Here is a 19195-nt window from a genome sequence, read left to right as displayed (position 1 = left end):
ACCTTCGTACAGCTTTACCATTCAAACTGACCAGTTAGACTATACTAAACCTCCACAGCCATCAGATTTGAACATCTACTCTTTGAAGAAGGGAATGAAGTCAGGTACACAAGCTTAGTGTAAACATGTTTTAATATCACTGAAATTATATTTGCATCAATATTTATAGAGATCCAAGACTTGGATGGGCTTCAAATAAATAATCTTTTGAAAGTAAATGGTTACACGTAAAAGGGGGTCTAAAAGCAACAGCACACTGTTTAGAACCCCTTCCCCTCGGACCCCAAACAAAAGAATGTACAGTAGGTAGCACACACTGGGAGAATGTCACTACAGATAACAAGAACCTGCCATCTTCAAGTGACAAACCACTGAATATGTTGACGATAACCAAATGAAAGGAGAGAGGAAGGTAAAGGCATGCACTGCCCCTTAAAGCACCACTATGCGCCCCGGCTCCATTTTTTAAACATTAGGATCAGGCAAGGGAAAGTAAGTTGTTTCCTTTCCGATTCTGAATTCAAGGATTAATACAGCAGTGCTCTGGTACAGGATGTACGCTACTTGAACTGACAGTGGAGCATACTCTAGCCCATCCTCCATAGATTTATTTTATTCAAAGGCATCTAATTTTTAAATTCTTTTCCAATGACAAGAATAGTCCAGAAAGCTACAAAGGCAGACAAAAACTCCTTCTGGTGAAGCCATCACCAGCCTATGACACAAGTAGATCCAGGTTTTAGAGTAGTATTGAGAAACATAGCATAACTTTCCAACAAGTTACAGGGTAAAATATTGGTCTGAGTGCCCCAAGAGTGGCTGCTCTTAAAAGTTAAGCTTTCCAAAACCAAGTGCTTTTTCAGAGCAAGTGAAGTGAACATTTGCCATCCCCCACAACAACTTTCTGAAATGTATCCTCTAGGTGCCCCAGGTATATTAAAAATATCAGTCTGCAGTAAAAAAAAAAAAAAAAGAACACCAGCCTACAAACAGTTTTCACAGAGCACTCAAAACTAACCCTAGGGGAAATAAGACAACTCAGAAATAGATAAGCAATGGGATATAAGAGTAACCAGTTATAAAAATCTCACCATAAATGGAAGGAATCTTGCAGGAAAGTACAGTAATAGTTACTGTAACTTGCTGTTACTTATGGTTCACAACTAAGTATTTATTGTACTTTGCAAGGCTTCCCCTTTACAGATGCAGGTAGAATAGCTTTCCCCTGTTTATACTTAATCCATTTGTGACCGATTTTCCTGGTAAGGATTCCACTGCCAGCAATGGAAGCATCGAAGTCATGAGTACAAAGGACGTAACAATTACATTCATCTCCTTTGCTGATGGAAACTCTTCTCTTTCCTTCTGTTTGCTGCTTTGCAATAGTCTGTATCAGTACAGTTGGAGAGATATGCCCTTTCCCGCTACGAGTCATAAGAGAATAAAACTTAACATGTAATACTGCTGTGTACCTAATGGATAAATATTATTGGAGTTAAGGACTATTTCAACTACTAACTTTGCTTTGGCAAAACACATATAGGAACAAAATATATACTATATATATTTTATCAACATATTCCAGTAGGGGGAGGCTGCAACATTTAACAAACAGGATAAAAGTAAGTTTTAGATAGTAGAACTGCCAGTACACAGAATTTCCAGGTTCTGTCTTGAACACAGGAATGGGGTAATTAATTTTCAAGGAAAGCCACATAGTCAGTCAATCTGGCCAACTGTTGTTCATTAGGAATTGGTGGAACTGTAGCAGGTTCTATAAAGAACACAAAGACACACAGCATTAATAAAATTAAAGAGGCAAAACAGAGCCCAACGTCACCCATCCTAGCTCCCTTGACATTAAAGAAAAATGCGAACTAAATTTCTCAGACTGTTTCCTCATCAGCCCTAGAGTGACTGACACTCCTACTTGCAATCTCTTCATATATTCTTATGTTGCGTTGTGGAGGAGTTACTTATTTGGCCCATTACACACCACGACTGCAACAAAAGTTACAAATAGCTAGGCTACGTCTATCACTATTTCTAGACCTCTTCACTCTTCAAGAGTTATTTGCATATATTGAAGGACTGCCAAGTTTCCAGCATGTCATATCTGTTTGCTAACTCTGGAAAGGACTCCTGCAGCATCTTCAACGACAGTAAAGTTCCTATAGGTCTGCTTGCATTCTGCCTTCCTCTAGAACAGGGGTGGCCAAACTTACTGACCCTCTCAGACACATACAATAATCTTCAGAAGTTCGAAAGCCAAGCCAGGGCTTCAGCCCTCCGGGGTGCACCAGCTGGGGCTTCAGCTGAAGGCCTGAGACCCCTCCCCACAGGGCAGAAGCCCCTGGGCCCCACCACCCTGATGCAGGGCAGAAGCCCTGAGCAACCCCCAATCCCAGTCTGGTAGGTAGAGAATGCGGTAAGGGAGGCGGGTCTCCGTGAGCCGCACTTTAACTGTGAAGAGCTGCCTGCGGCTCGTGAGCTGCGGTTTGGCCACCCCTGCTCTAGAAGCAGCAATAATGAGCATGTCTGCTGAGTCATGTCTCTAAGGTAAAGTGAGACATACTTAATCAAGACATGGTGGAAAAAGCACTGGATGGCTGGCAAGAGAAGGCAGCCATAGTACATGTACAAACTCTACAAGAATGCAGAGTTATCCGGTGGTAAGGGTGAAGTGCAGGTTAAAGAGGAGGATAACTGAAAATGGAAGGGAAAATTAGAGAAATAGAGAATGAAATGTAGGGGTAAGAGAAAAGGAGAGTAGAGTGAGAAGAAAGGACCGTCAAGAATAGAGGCAAGAGATAATTAGGAGGAGAAATGAAAAACAGTGCAGGGAGAAGAAAGAAAAACAGAACACAAGGAGTCAAAACTGAGGAAAGGGAAGGAAGAGAAAATGTGTTATATAGAAGCGATTCCTCCTGTAAAGTCTTCTCTGATGTAAAAGTACACTGGGGAGATATTCACCTAGCCTACGTATAAAAAATGAATCCTCAACCCCAAGTATGTGAAGCACCCTACTTCCAGGTGGGGGAAAACAGAAGGCTAGCATTTAAAAAAGCTTGCTTTCAGAAAGCGAGAGACTTCACACTGGCTTGGAAAGACAAACCTCCAGCAAATTTAAGTTCACTTGGAATCTATAATGCATGTGTCAAACCATCAAATCAGATTTATTCTGAACATACTTGGTTGTACAATGTGGAGAACAGAGTTTTAGGTGACAGCATCACCAATGAAAATTGTACAGCTTAATCTATAACGAAGCCTTCAGTTACATTTAAAAAATAAAATGAGAGATGGAAGCAGAAAGATCTACTTCAAATTTTTCGTCTAAAGGAAAATTTAAGATAATACATTCTTTGTATCACACAGAGGCTATAAAGCCATTTAACCACTTGGGACTTGCCTACTTGAGAAGTAACTCTCCTTATGACAATCACAGTGAGATGCTTGAGCTGGATCCATCTCAGTTTAGGAGAGGGAACTGACAGTTCTCCAAGGGTGTTTCTATTCTGGAACCAGCTCTCTACTTGGTCTAAACTAGCCTGGGTTTTACTGGTTCCTGGGCATGCCACAATGCTCTCCCTCACTCAGATGTCTGTGGGAGGGAGGGGCTGAGGAGGTGGTTAATATTGTCTGGTCAATGAGTGAATTGCTGGAGGTTTTGTGTTTCATTTGGCATTGCTGGGAAGGTGGTGTTGAGTTAGCTATTTGTTTTGTTTACATATGTAAAGGGTACATAAGAGTTTCAGAAAGGCAAATTGTGTATTTATCTATATTACACCTTTTAAAATAAATCAAAATGAGCAAATACCTGGTAAAGGAATAAATCTGTTAAAGGAAGCTTCCAGTGCCCCTAAAGGAAAAATGCAATGGAAATGTTAATCAATAAAGGGACCCATTTTGCTAAAAATACAATTCTTATTTACCAAGCCAAAATTTTCTAAAACCCTATAAATTCATAGGGCTGGTCTTCACTACAGGGAGATTGATGCTGCTGCAATTGATGCAGTAGGAATCGGGACCCGCTAAATCGATGACAGAGCGCTCTTGGTACTCCAGCTCTCCGAGAAGAGTAAGGGAAGTTGACCGGAGAGCGTCTCCTATCGACACAGCACAGTGAAGACCCTGGGATAAATCAACCTAAGCTACGTCGACTCCAGCTAGGTTATTCACGTAGCTGGAACAGCGTAACTTAAGTCAACTTACCCCCGTAGTGAAGACAAACCCTTAGAAACAAACCTGTTACTATTTTCTTTCATGGAAATTTTTTATTGTATAGTATAATATCTGTACATTTAAACTCCTAGGCATAGTGAATGAGAGACTGAAAAGGACGACTGGCCTTCTGATGATTTCATTTGTCTCACAATGGTAGTTCAGCCCCACACAACATTTTGAGTTACATGCACTAGTAAGCACAGTGTGGGTTGCAAATAGTTTTGCTGTAAACATCACCACATCGCAGGGGGGGAAAAAATGGAGGATGTGTCTGTTCAGCTGAGTTCAAGCCTCAGGTCAGTCAATACACACAGGATTATAAGTGAATTTCATCACCTTGTCTAGAACACATTAAATCATCATTTTTTGTTTGGGTGAGCAGGGTTTTAGTTGTTCAGGAGCCCAAGACAGTAGGATTTTTTCCTAGCTTGTTAAATGCAACAGTACATTTTAGGAGCAAGATACATTCTGGCAGATCTAATCATCCCTCTTCCTTTTTTTTTTTTTTTTTTTTTTTTTTATAAATGGTGCTGTTTAAAACTATTATTTAAGAAGTTTAGAACAGCAGTCTCTGCCCTTCACAAAATTTTACTCAACTTTTTACATCAATAGAAATTAATTAGCATTACTTTTGTTAAAGACAAGCATTTCCCAGTGTGCTGTTTGCAAAAACTTGCTTTATCTTTTCAATACCATACCACAATTACAGTTAAAAAGCTATAGTGGAGCGTGTAATCTAGTCTGAAAACACAGACATGTAAATACGTGATCATGCTGAACTACACCGTACTACTGGCTGCCTCCTTACACATTTGAAGGATCTGCACAAAACGTTTGCTTTCTTTTTTACACCCAGCACTGGGCACACTGAACATACTTCATTTTACACACAGTAGATTCTGCTTAACAGCAACCCAGGTATTAACTTCTGGTTAACAGCAATGTTTTGCCAGGAACCAATCCCGTTCCATTGACTTTAATGTTAATGGGATTTGGACACTGGCAATGGCATGCCATTTATTCATAACATATTTTGGAAGACAGACCCCAATTGCAGGCAGGTTTGCTAGGCTGCAGCCAGGAAGGGAGATGCTGGGATGTGTCTTCGCCGGCTGCAGCCCTGCAAACTTTCTTGCAGCCTGTGCTCAGCACATCCCAGTGCTTCCTTCTGGGGCTGCAGCCCGGCAAACTTGCCTGTGCACCTGGATCGCACAGGAGGGGAGATGCTGCAGGCTGGGTGGGGAGGCTATGGGCAGAGCAGTAGCTAAAACTTGGATACTGGAGCTGCACAGTACCTCGCACTGTGCTATCAACACTGTCCTGCTGGAGGGTTGCACTCAAGGAAGGACTGGGACATGATGAGCCCTGATGCCCAGAGAGCACAGGAAGAAGTACTGTGCAGTTCCATGGGCTCCCAGCACCCGGGCTCCAGTGGCCCCCCCTGTTGCTGCCCTACCCGCAGGCAAGTTTGCAGACTAAGGCCAGGGAAGGCACGTCCCAGAGCTTCCTTCCCTAGCTGCAGCCTCACAAACCTGCCTTCTGCTTATTGGCAACTGCCGAATAATGGCAACTTTTAGGTGGCAACCGAGTAGTCGCCAATAAGTGGAAATCTACTTTAATTAAGCCTTGTTCATAGTGTCGGTTATCAGGGAATCCTCCTTGTGTTGGGAAATAGTAAACAGCAGGTTCAGACAATTCTTACATCAGCTGCTTGCACTAGATGTTTTCAGCAGGCTCGACTCCACGGGTTCCAGCAATTTAATCACAAGGCACAGGAAGACAGATCCTCTAAGTCCCACGAGTAAGGAACTTTAGTTTGAAACACCGCGTGTTGCAAAATAGTAAATTTTAACTAAGCTTTATTAGATTAAGAAATGTCAGTTGAGGTCATGTAACATGTTCCACTGAGTCATCGGAACCAATAGTAAGGAGAAGGGGAGTAGGAGAAATTAAAGCATATTCTGTTTCCTTTTGTTTACAAAGGTTTGGGTCCTTTTAGTTTAACTGATACTGCTTGTGCCAAAGTTAAAGCCACTGATTCATGTTTCTTACATTTTGAGCATCTCATGTTGTGCTCCTGCATTAGCTCTTGTTATACAATCTTCTCCACCATTGCCTTGTCAGTCGGGGTCAGCGGCTCTTGTTCTTCGTCTCCAAGGGTTCTTGTCAAGGGCATATTCCAAGCTGACATCAACTTTCACGTTGTCCTTCAGCATCTTGAGCCACCTTTTTCCAGGTCTTCCTCATCATCTTTGTCCCACGATTACTAGCTCTTGCACTCCCTGGCCAACGTAACCCACATTATCCCACAGGACCCAGCCATCTCAGTCAATACTCCCTCAGCTTTTCCATAATGGAGACTTTCTGCCTCGTGACTTGTACCATTTCATTACATAGCATACCAGCTCTCGTCTTACTCAAGTGCTCCCCTGAGCATTCTCATTTCAGCAGCGTGAAGCAGAAGTAGTTTTCTCGTCCTTATTGGCCAGCATTCTGACCCACATATTGTGGCTGACCTAATCATGATCTTACACATTTTGCTCTGTAGTTTACTTGGCATTGTCTTATCACAGAGAATTCCCACCAACTCCCTTCATTTACACCAAGCACTATTCAAGCCACATTCTCCGAAAGGCTCAACACTGAACCGAGGTACTTCAACTGTTGCACACAGTAATTTTACTGGCTTCTTGTTGTCCCTCTCAATGAAGCATTGCACATGTTCCATCTTTTGTCGGATGATTTGTATGCCATTTTCTTCTAATGCAGCCCTCCAAAGTTCTAGGTCTCTTTCCAGTTAGTATTTATCTTTACAGAACAGCATAAAGTCATTGGCAAAAAGTATACTCTATGGAGCCGCTCCCCTAATCTCCTGTGTCAAGATGTCCTTGTTATACAAAACAAACTCAAATTATATTAGGCATCATTTTAATGACACTAAAGGATACAAAACTAGAAATACCAAACCAGATCCAAAATGCATCATGGAATAACAGCTCCACCTACCTGGCTTTTTAGGCATTACCATACGAGTTGTTGAGTCTGCTTGCCAGCCTTGTTCTAACACCCCTGAAAATACATTTTAAAAATTCATAAGAACAAAACGATTACGATTATTACAATTTATTATATGTATTATCATAGCACCTATAAGCCTCAGCCATGGACCAGGACCCCATTTGCTATGCGCTGTATAAACACGACCAAGACATGGTCCCTCCCCTGAAGAGCTTACAATCTAAATAGACAATACAGACACAGTGTGAGGGAAAGGGTAGGAACACAGAAGCAAAGCGAACAATGTGATGACAGCAAGTGTTATGTTAGATCCACAATTGGGGGGGGGGGGGAACTAGGTTTATTTAGGAGGTGATCAGCTAAAGGGAAACAGGTTGGCACATTGAAGGGAAAGGGGTGAGGAAGAAATGATACCCCGTGTGTTTGACTCCAGTATCAAATAACCCAAAGTTCCCACTTGCTGGAAAAATGTCTCAATACACTTTAAAAGTTGGATTGCACAGTAAAAGTTATTTCTCAGACGAGCTCATGACAAGAGGCACTGCTGGAGACATTTAGTTGTACAAATGCATGACCTTTGTAGAAGTGATAGTATCCTGAGACTTATTCAGTCAGGCCCGATGCAAAGCTTTACTTTCATTTTTTGTCCTGGAGCGTGGGCTTCTCACATTCAAGAAAAATGGAATTCCTCTGCTATTTCAAAGGAGGAAGGCTTTTTGTGGCTCCTAATCTAGTAAGTGGTGGTAACTGGAGAACTCAAATACATTTCCCATCCTAAAAATTAAGCAATTTGCTTTTACTGTTTCCCTTTTCAGTCATCATCTCCTTTCACAATAATCTCAAGCTTATGTTTATTTTTGGATCCTCCTCCCCATTTCATTTTGCAGTACCCCTCTACACCCCATCCCTTTCCCGCAAAATGAGTTATGGGAGCAGCAGTGGAAGTGGGACCTCACTGGGCAGAGAACCGAGCAAGGTGAAACCTTCTCAGCAAGATCTACCTCACATGTTACAGATATCCCTAGATTATTAAAACTGAATTTTTTTTTTGAAATGTTATTTAATGTATACATTTATACTTTAATTTTACTTTATTTGAATCCAACAAGATGAGAGAAATATAAAAAAGGAAATGTCACTATGGTTTCTAACCAGTGTCACTTTCCGATTCTCAGGTACAAGCAATTGTTGGCAATATTCACATTGTAACACTGCTTTGAAATATTTAAATTCCAAGACAGATTTACATTAATGGAAACCCTATTAATTAGGTTTTGTAAAGATTTTCTTTTATGGACAAGACTTCAGACCCAAGCGGACAAACACTGTTCTATTAAAAATCAGGACCATACATAAATCCATTAGTAACATTTCATAAAGGTCAACTTTATCTCCAGTTTTCCTTCAATTTATTTGAAACATTTTCACCGAAATCTGTTAGGCCTACAATGAAGAATTTTCTAAATACAGAGGGCCCCCTGGCTTTTTTTTTGGACTTGGTGTAAGGAAGGAAAAGTGTTCTTAAACCACTTTTATTTTATAATGGGATTCTTGAGTTAGTCAATTTAATTTTGGTCTCAGCCTCAAAACAAAATTGTCCGTGAAAGACAATCCAAAAAGTAAAAGAATAAGCTACCTTTCACAGCTTCTTCTACAGGAAGTCCAACAAAGGCTGCAAAATCATCTGCAATTATTGAGGTATATGCCTGAGAAACCAGTCCAAAAGCTCGCCTCCTAGTTGCATCTATTAAGGGGAACACATTTTTAAATGATACAATTGTAACAGTCTTCAAAACACGCAGCAAGTCCGAAAATGCTTTGCGTGGCCTCACATAACAGTGGAGAGCCACATTTCTGAAAATCTGGTGCTTAATACTAATAGTTCATATTTACACAGTGTGTTCCATTGAGTGCAAGCCTAAAAGAGGCTTTGTAAATATTAACTGAGCTTCGACACCCCTATGAGGCAAGCAGTAAGTATCATGACTTACAGATAGAGAAACTGAGGCAAAGAGGTTAAAACAACTTGCCCAAGTCTGTGGTAGATCTAGGAACAGAACCTAGATCATCTATCTCCCAAACCTGTGCCTTAACAGTTAACATTTAAGTACAAAGGGTATGAGGTACAGTCTAGTCACTTTGCTCTTGAGCCCAGGACTAGGCTCATTCAGAATGATAGGATCTGGATAACATGTTCTGAAAATCCTAGAAAATTCATCTTAGTATTTTAAAACATTTCTGGTGTAAGCCCAGAAAGTGCTAAAATGCTTCCAATTTTATTGTAAGTAAAATTGAAATGTTCATAGCTAATTAGCTATACAATTTTATTTCTGCAAAGTTATAAAAATTCAATTACTAATTAAAGTTTAAATATAATTATTCAATAAGGGACTGTTTAAATAAATGACATTCATGTCTTAAATTTCTATAATGCTTGATGCTTTAATCCCAATATGGCTCCAAAGTAACACTACATCAAACTGTTTCCTTATTAGCACAAAGAATGAACTGGAATTCATGTTTTGGGATGGGAGAGTGAAATAGCCTGGAAAAAATTTTTTCCACAGACTCTAGTGCCCCCTTGCAGTGAAAAGCTATTAGCACATTAGTGTTAAGCAGAATGTTACTACTCAGAAACATCTGCACTAAGTGTCCAATTTAAAAAAAAAAAAAAGTAGAATTTGTGTCTAATGTAAGCAGTTATGGGCAAACTCCAAATAAGATTCCTTAGAATGCTGCTAGCTGCAGGACTAATTTTAAAGGGACATTGTTAAGCTTGTGGAATCCAATAAGAGGGACTTTTTTTGAAAGTTGAGTCATATCTGAAGCTTGATCATCCGTATTCCAGATATGCAATTAAAACTTGACTATAATGTGAGAGCAAAAGATGACCATCATTCTATTTACAGTACATCAAAGTTTGTAAGAAGAAATCATTTAAATCTAATTTTGAAACTGATGTGTTCCTGTAAGTTTCATATCTGAAATCCGTCAGGTAAGACCTCTGAAGGCTATGGGACAATCTTCAAGGTTGATTTTTATTCTTAACAAGTTGGAAATATCCCTTCAACACAATGTGGTGTTACTGGCGATACACTCTGTATAAATTTCTATTATTCAGTTAGAGGGATATTCAACAAGTTTTTTCTTACCTTGGATTAGCAGTATCTTAAAGTTTTAGATGTTTAGTAAATATTAGATGTTCAGTAAAATATTGCTCTAGCTCATTTGTTCCACATATTATTAAACACACACATTGTGGTAGCATCTAAGGGTCACAACCAACCAGGCTGGCCACCACTGTGGCAGGTGCTGAAATACTGTTATTCTAAACTGGACTGTATCTACTTAGTTTCTGAATGTGGAAAATACACTTACTCTCGCCAGCCCCAAATGGTTAATATACTTTTTCCCTTTAGATACTGTAATGTTAAACCAAGGTAATAGTATATTCCCAAAACAAGGAAGCCCACAGACTTATTGAATCTTGAAAAATCTGAATCTTGAACATTTTGAATACATTTCTTTACACATGTACGTTATTTATGAAACCAATAGCTTTTGTACACTCAAAATAGTCTATCAATCTGTTTACAGTACTAATTAATATTTCATTTGAAAAGCGAAAGTAGGCCTAGCCCTGCAATGAGTTCTACATGAGCAGAGGTTTTACTTGCACAGCGCACATTGCAGGATCAGGGTCTAATTTTGTTTTCAAATGAAATATTAATCAGTAGTATAAACAGATTTGTACACTCAAAATATTCTATCAAAGCTACTGGTTTCATAAATAACTTATATGGGTAAAGAAATTTATTCAAAATGTTCAAGATTCAGATTTTTCAAGATTCACTGCTCTACTTAAAACACCAAAAAAACAAAACACCTGGGTATTTGCTCAGTTACTGCAGAAAGCCCAAGTCAGTTACCAAAACCTATTTCTATTTATCAAGAACTGTCAAAGTGCCTGGCTGAATGTCCTTGCCCCAAGGAATTCACAATCTAAACTGTTCTGACAACAAATTAGCATACACTAAAAATCCAAGCCAAAATACAACCTCCTAGAACTCAGAGGGAGTCTTGAGCAAGGGTTAATGGTAGCATGTAGTCCTATATGGCCAACAAAACAAATTCAAATTAAACTTCTCCGCCCCTAGTCTGTGTTAAGTTTTCAAACGAATATTTTTTGTACCTCTAAGTGCTTCCATGATTGGTTGAATAGTCTCAGACCACTGATGTGCACTGATTGTTGTGTAGATTCCTGGAAAGTCTCGCTGCCAAATTCTTTGTCCTACTGACCAAATTCCACCAAGTTCAGAATTTGCCTACAGTGACAAAGCAAGCAATCAAAACAGAACATATGTATTATTCCCTGCCATGACCACTCCACTACTAATTGCATTTTGCTGAAAGTATATTTTTCCCTCTCGGAACAAGTAGGAATCAGAACAATTAGAATGAAATACTACAGTAATCTTGATATTAAGATTCAGACAGTACAGTACCACGTCACTGATACTGGTATAAGAGTGATGATCCAGTTCAAACAATTCTAATTTTTTTTTACACAGACAAAGCAGCAAAGCAACACAGAGTAAAACATGTTATTTGCCTATTCCATCTTTCTACACCCGCTTCACCACCCAAAAAATGTAGTGCAGAAGGAAGCAAGAAACATGCATATACAATTATACCACAAACTTTTTTTTTTTTTTTTTATTAAAGTGGACTAATCTTGGATGATTAATTTTACAAACTAACAAATATAAACAGAAAGCAATCAGGTGGAAAAGTTAGAAACCAGTTGTATAAATATAGGAAGAAATTAATAGAGATTCTTCTATGTAGCCAACAAAGTGGATTTTGCTAACTAGTCTCCAGAGCAACGTGCCACTAATAATTACATATTAGAATAGAAATGGGCAGCAGTCTGGGTGAGAAGAAGAGGAAAGACCTCCAGCATGAAAGGAGACTGATTCTCAGTCCTGTTTGACATGTCAATTCTGTTTCGATCCACAAAATGGCATGAGGATCATGGAAATTACCTCCCATGAGTTTTGTCAGAGGAAGATGCAAAGGCTGCTGTGACAATTACTAGTAATTCCTCGTTAACAAGTGTGGCAAGATGTGTTGCAAGTGTGATACAAAAAATGTTTGACCCAGCAATATTACTGAGACCACTAGTTGACTTTTATCATCAAATGGCTGAGCCTGATTGACCTTTCCGTCACTGCTAGGAAAGTGGTATTCAGAAGTATCTCAGGAGATATTACCCAGTCTCAGACCTGGCAGAGGGCTGCAGAGCCACTTCCTCCCTATTTCTTTATGTAAAAGCTTTCTGACCCCAATTGTATCTTTAGACACCCAAATTCTAAAGAAAAATCCTACAAACAGGCAAGCACTTTTGGTATTAGAGACCTGACATCTCAAAAGGTGGTTCTAATTCAAGCAGGGCATTACAGTAAACCTACACTATTGATTCAGTAGTTCAATACAGCGCTTTCAGTATTCACTTGTAATTTGGAAACCCAGACACTGGAATTCACTAAATCATACTTTGGAATGATGTATCAGTCTGGCTTGTGGCCACATATCTCAGATATCTTGGAGTGTGCCTCATATGGAAGTGCTCTATCGTTTCTGGTACTTACACATCACTGTAGCCATGAGACGCAAAACGTGCAGTTAGGTTCCTGCTATACCTGTTGGCTGTTTTATTTTCAGTCCTCTATCCATTATACCAAGAGGTGCAAGGAGGAAGGAAAAAAAAAAAAAAACTTTTTTCTGAGATTTGTCTTTTAGGATTCTACTGCACTCCAGTGTATCATAGGGAGAATAGTAATTTACACTGAACGCTGTAATGTCTCCTAAATCCCGGGTGGTAAGTCGGACAGAACCTTCTGAAATGTATGCCAATAAGAGGAAACATTCACATGAAAATATAATTATAAATTAGATCCAGTGATGTTATCAGCCTCTTCTTTCCAACAGTGACAGAAGTGTTCCCAGACACCATTTTGACCTTTTGAAAAGTTGGCTGAGGTTGTGAATCAACTACAGGATGTATCTGCCTGACAATACTCAGAATAGTATTTGCCTTCTTTCTGCTGGTGGCCATTTTTGTCGTAAGGAACTAGGTTTCCAACAACAACTGTTGCTGATTTGCTGAACGCCAATATATTTTGAGGAGGTGGCCTGAAAGGCTAGTTATTTTGAGTAGCAAAAGAGATAGAATAAGAGAGCACTTTGCAGGAGCAGACAGATGCAGATGATCCCTGTCAGTAGAGGGAACAGGTTGACATGCCTTGGCAGTGCCATCTGCTGGCAAAGAGGTTGAAGAGCTCAAGCCTTTGAACCTGGCCATTCATCAACCATATAGCTCAGACCAAAAGTGAAGATTTATTTTAAATGCCACAGTTTGGAAAAACCTTTTTCTTCAAACATGTAAAATGGAGCACAGTACCATCTCCAGTCTTAAACTGCACTGAAGGGAGTACTTACAGATTTAATAGCAGGAGGAATTCTTTTCCAAAGATATCGTGCATTATTCCTAGTAAACAAAATAGAGCCCAGTTAGACTATGTTTAACAATTATATTCATCAGATGTTTACTGCTAGAACCCTATGAAAAGACAGTGATATTAAAGATGTCTTCAGATGTAAGTGCTACAATTAATGGGGTGAACAAATCAAGCATTTAGTAGCATAACACAGACTTATGCCATATACAATGTCATCTTAATGCTTAAAAATCTGCAGTATAATGGCTTTATATCAAGCGAGATATAAAAATTCAACTATGAAAGTAATTTTGAAATAGATGCAGTAAGAGGACATATTGCAAGCCAGTGTTCAGAATGTCATGACACTGAAGTTTAATGAAAACATTCCCCTGCAACATTATGAACACAAACAGCAGCACCTGATAACACCAAAGAGAAACTGAAGTCTATGTTCATTATCCAGCCTAGTGAAATGCAAGAAGCAAGTAGTAAATAAGAGGTAAAATGCTCAGTCTAGATGATCTAAGATGCTATTTAGTAATACAGGTAAAGATTTTTCCTTATCTTCAGAGTGCCCACTAAAACTGACAAGCCTGTTAACTGGAAAGTTTGTGCCAATCCCTCCTCTCCTATGAGCAGCCAGAATACTGATATCACCATTTATCCACACAGTAAACACAACGGTTGGATATTTCTGACCTTCCATTGTAAGTAAAAGGAAATATTGCGATTTCTGATATCACTCGGTGGTATCCATGGGTAGATGCTGACTTCTCAAAATGCTAAAAACTGCATATGTGACCCATGCTTTCAGAAGCCTGAAAGCAGAATTATTCCCGATTGTTCTTATACACCCTCAAGAACAATGCATATCAATGTAGTGACACAGCATATGCACATACTGTAAGGCTGAGCAGCAAAGATTTCTCGATTTTATCTATATTGTTGCTCATCTGAAAAAGCTTACAGGATTTTCCAGCACCAGTAAGAAAGTGTTAAATATCATTGAAATGTAACCTATAAATCCAATCTCAATACTGTCTTAAATTTCAGACTATGATTAAGCAATTTATCCTGTGTTTACCAGATTGAGACTTGAATTAGGGTTTGCTGGTTGGCATTACAGACAAGATTAAAAGTAACTGTTTAATGATTGTTTTGATGCCCAATCAGAAGAACTAGTTGGCGGTTTTTAGTTTCTATGATTGCCTACAAGTTGCAATACAGCTTTGCAGTCTATTGGGGAATCTCATTTGCTTCAATTGCCTCTAATATTTAGGTAGCCAATAGTGACCAAAAATGCTTTTTCATCTATGGTTGTCTAGAAGGTTGAGACCTTTTCTTCATTACGTGGACCTTGCCAGTTTTCCACTGTCATCTCCAGAATAGATCACAGTATTCACACTACACTGGGCTATGCTGGAAGACTATTTGGAAGCTTCAGCTAGTGCCGAATACACTCTCTCCCAGGTGGTGGTAAATTACAAGCTGTGCTTCCTGATCTCCACCAGCTGCCAAAGTAACTGGATTGGGTAATGTCTGCTTGAGAAACTGACACTTTTCTTGCATGAAACCATGCCTATGGTGCTTGAGAAGATAAGCCCCCTGGTTTAATTGCAAAGAATATGAAGACAGGACATTTCATCAGAGACGTGGCCATTGACTCTGGAAAGCTACCAGCCATGAGCCACCAGAGCTGAGTAAGCTGAACATTGTAAGACCCAGCTGTTTTCCTAGGCTTTCAAGAAGGGGTAGGTGAGAGAACAAAAAAGAATTTACAGGGAAAATAGCATTTATTATTCTTGACAAGTTGAAAAGGAAGAAGAGAATCATGAGATCTAACACATGTCATTAGTTTGTCTGTAAATTTGCTGTTGTTTTCACATACTTGTGCCCAGTGCACTGGATAAATCCATTTTTATAAACCAAATTATTAACACAACAGCTTTTAAACAGTTCTGACAAGTATAGATCAAGTTCTAATGATGATACTGAATTGCTGTACATATTTTTAAATTTTTAGGGTAACAGTAACAGCTACTTACATGTCATTGTGCAGCAGGTATAGTGCTAGAAGCTGACCATAAACTGGGGGTGTTGCAATTCCTCCAGGGGCCTTAAAAAACAAATCCAACTCACTTAATTGGATTATACATCTTAAAAAGTTAAGGGAAACTGAAGTATTTTTTTTAAATTAAATACCTCTGATTCCAATTGGAGAGAACCCATAATTCTAACATTACACATAAAATTAGCTGTTTTCCACATCAGAGAATGGCTGTGAACAGATGCTCTGTTTGGCTTTGTGATAATTATATAAAAGACTACATCAATATTAAGGTCAAGATTTTAATTCCAACAAGTCAGGAAATTACTAACTAAGGTTTCTGCGGAAACCTTAATTCTGCTCCCCAGCATGGGTAGATTACAATAAGGTCTTTCGTTACATGAGCAACAATTAGAACATTGACCGTAGCAGCAGCCACTGTACTTCAGGATCCAGACAGTTCCCACCCAAGCCCCATTTCTAGGCAGAACTTTACTATACTTGGTCTCTGCATGAAAGTGTTGTTTGTTTTTGAAACAAAGGCTAAGCAAAATTCCTTTGGCCATTTTGGAGATGAATGTAAATTCCCCCCCCTTGATTACCAACTGAGAACAAGAACATAAGAATGGCCATACTGGGTCAGACCAAAGGTCCATCTAGCCCAGTATCCTGTCTTCCAACAATGGCAATGCCAGGTGCCCCAGAGGGAATGAACAGAACAGGTAATCATCAAGTGATCCATCGCCTGTCGCTCATTCCAAGCTTCTGGCAAACAGAGGCTAGGGACACCATGCCTGACCATCCTGGCTAATAGCCATTGATGGACCCATCCTCCATGAACTTATCTAGTTCTTTTTTGAACCCTGTTATAGTCTCGGCCTTCACAACATCCTTTGGCAAGGAGTTCCACAGGTTGACTGTGCGTTGTGTGAAAAATACTTCCTTTTGTTTGTTTTAAACCTGCTGCCTATTAATTTCGTTTGGTGACCCCACTTCTTGTGTTATGAGGAGAAAATAACACTTCCTTATTTACTTTCTCCACACCCGTCAAGCTTCGCAACTTCAAACTTGACATGTACAATATAAGCAGCACACGCTCTGCTGAGTTTGAAAACAAAAAATGGTTTTAAAACAAAGTTACAAATTTGAAAACACAGTACTCATTACACATGAAAATTCTGTTAGACTTTCAGTTGTGTTGCACATATAAGGACAATGCAGCAAACATATGTACGCAGACAGTTGCACAGCTACTTGATTTGGTTAAAGGGCTTTAACAAGCTCATCTAGTGAAACACACAGACTGAGAACTAGTTGCAGTGTTCTGCTCAATGTGCAGGAGGAAAGCGCAGTATGTTCCTAGACCTGATGCTAGGATAACTTACAGCTGCCTTGAGGTTCCTCTAAAATTTATGCTGGCTTGTAATAGCTCCCAAGAGCCCACTGAACTCCAGCAACTCCATGCTCCCAACATCAGGGAGCTAGGAGGAGATGGCACAGAGCTTTCTCAAGCGGCAGTAGAACAAAGTTGGCCAGCCTTCTCCAGCTTCCACTGCTGCTTTTCAGAACATTACTGTGCAGAAGTGAAATTGACAAGACACTCACATGGTTGCAGACAGGCACAAAACACATACTGAGTAGGACTCAAAAAACAAGCAGAGAGGGGTATATTAGTGCAGACCACTTTGCTGTAGCCAGTGGGCTCTGGGATGTGAGGAAAAAGAAAAGAGAATATTCCTTCTTCTAAGCAGCCAGCTTATGTGAGAACTTCAAGTTTATTAGACACTTTCTACAGAAAGCTACAGAAGATTTCTCCAAAAAGGGTCCAGGAATTAAACCCTGGGAGGAACTATTATTAATTATCATCATCATCATCGGCAGTATTATGGTAATGGAGAGAAGGCCCAACTGAGATTGGTGCCCAATCACTAGGCACTATATATATATAGTGCCTAGTATGATTGGTGCCCAATCTCTCATATATATGAGATATATATATATACACACACACACACACGGAGAGTAAGGGATAGTCTGTGCTCTGAGGAATTGCACACTAAAGAGACCAGACCGAGGGCACGAGGAAACACACACACACACACACACACACTGTACAGAGGCGGCGAGCCGTACAAGGTCGCACATCAGGCCGGCGGCAGACCCAGGTCTCCCGAGTCCCAGCCCAGTGTCCGACCCGCCCGGCCACGCGGCCTCAGTCCCAGAGCTCCCCTTTCCCCGGCGGGCAGAAGCGGCTGCGCGGCTCCCCGGGAGGCGGTGGCCCCAGGCTTAGCCCGCACCTTAGGGAGAGCAGCGGCCACCTAGCGCCCTCCGCGGGGGGGCTCAGCAGCCGCCCGCCAAGCGCGTCAGGCGGCCACTGATCACCAGCGCCCGGCCGCGCCGGTTCCCGCCCCTGAGCCCACCGGGGTCTAACGGCTCCTGCCGCCGAGCCCAGGTCCCGGCGAGCCCCGGCCCCCGCCCCGCTACCTCCAGCTCCTGGGTCTCGCACTGCTCCAGGAGCTTCTTGAAGCTGAAGGAGGTTTCCGCCATCACCGCCACTGGCATCTTCCTGCCCGGCCCCGGCCTCAGAGCCGCCCCGCTCGGTGCCCGCAGCGGCCCCTCACAGGCGACTCCGCACGCGCCACCCACCACTTCCGGGCCCGGCTCAGCGGGCTACGCACTTCCGCCCGCAGCCTAGGGACGGAGCTGTAGCCGCTCTGTCCCGCCCCTCTCGTATGCACTGGAGGACTCCGGGGACTGCTGGGCGGGGCTCGGTGGGAGGTGTTTGGGGCGTTGCTGTGTGGGGAGAGGATATTATTGGGGGTTGCTGGGCAGGGGGAAGGGATGCTGCTGTGGGGAGGGGGATATTGGGGGTTGCTCTGGGGGAGGGGGATATTGGGGGTTGCTGTTGGGGTAGGAGGATATTGCAGGGGGGATTTTGGGAGTTGCTGTGGGGGAGGGGGATGTTGAGAGGAGGGGGATATTGGGGGTTGTTGTGGGATATGGGGGTTGCTGTGGGGGGAGGGGGATGTTGAGGGGATTGGGGGAGGCAGGATGGGGGGTGCTGTGGGGGAGGGGCAGGAGGGATGTTTTGGTGGAAGGATACAAAGCTATACTTAGACAATCCCAGCATTTCACAAACATATGTAGCACTAAAGTGTCTAGCACACAGATCTCCATTTTTCTATACTGAAAAACTCAATATGCAAAGTTGAGATCCTCTCACTAACTGCCTCCCACTCCACCTGAGAGTCCCTATCACCCCATAGCTCTATAGGCTAATTCCACCACAGCATGTATATTTTTATTCTGGTTCCTTCTTTTATGATTTATAAAGAAGGCCTGCATTTTGTTAAGGGTTCCTCCCACTCTCCGTCTTATTTCTAATCACATTGGTAATTCA

The 19195-nt window shown here is 41.1% G+C and overlaps 1 protein-coding gene across 3 annotated transcripts; it reads right to left on the bottom strand.

Annotated features, from left to right (window-relative positions):
• Window positions 1-1601: 1601 nt before the first annotated feature.
• On the bottom strand, window positions 1602-18443 carry LOC113406989 (COP9 signalosome complex subunit 8). 3 transcript variants are annotated; one of them, XM_026654002.1, is made up of 9 exons: window positions 18280-18362; window positions 16829-16896; window positions 15794-15864; window positions 13747-13795; window positions 11438-11570; window positions 8882-8989; window positions 7234-7296; window positions 3821-3862; window positions 1602-1774 (listed from the first exon to the last, which is right to left on the bottom strand). In XM_026654002.1, the coding sequence occupies exons 2-9, from the start codon at window positions 16868-16870 to the stop codon at window positions 1695-1697; spliced, it is 588 nt and encodes a 195-aa protein (XP_026509787.1). In that variant the 5' UTR covers window positions 16871-16896; window positions 18280-18362; the 3' UTR covers window positions 1602-1694. The 3 variants fall into 3 exon arrangements, with proteins under 3 accessions (XP_026509787.1, XP_026509786.1, XP_026509788.1); XM_026654001.1 differs by lacking the exon at window positions 16829-16896 and having other exon boundaries at window positions 18280-18443; XM_026654003.1 differs by lacking the exons at window positions 8882-8989; window positions 16829-16896 and having other exon boundaries at window positions 18280-18443.
• Between the last annotated feature and the right edge of the window lie 752 nt (window positions 18444-19195).

The sequence above is a fragment of the Terrapene carolina genome, unplaced genomic scaffold (assembly GCF_002925995.2).
Source record: "Terrapene carolina triunguis isolate 2854851 unplaced genomic scaffold, T_m_triunguis-2.0 Scaffold175, whole genome shotgun sequence".
NCBI classification, from domain to species: Eukaryota; Metazoa; Chordata; order Testudines; family Emydidae; genus Terrapene; species Terrapene triunguis.
This window is presented reverse-complemented; position numbering and strand designations above follow the sequence as displayed.

What these genes read in the sequence shown, in the direction of transcription:
- LOC113406989 (XM_026654001.1), bottom strand. Translation starts at nt 18,357, where the DNA reads ATGCCAGTGGCGGTGATGGCGGAAACCTCCTTCAGCTTCAAGAAGCTC. An exon ending in TTCCTCCTGCTATTAAATCT is followed by an intron (nt 11,571 to 13,746) that starts GTAAGTACTCCC and finishes TTGTCACTGTAG; the next exon opens with GCAAATTCTGAACTTGGTGG. An exon ending in AATCATGGAAGCACTTAGAG is followed by an intron (nt 8,990 to 11,437) that starts GTACAAAAAATA and finishes TCCCCTTAATAG; the next exon opens with ATGCAACTAGGAGGCGAGCT.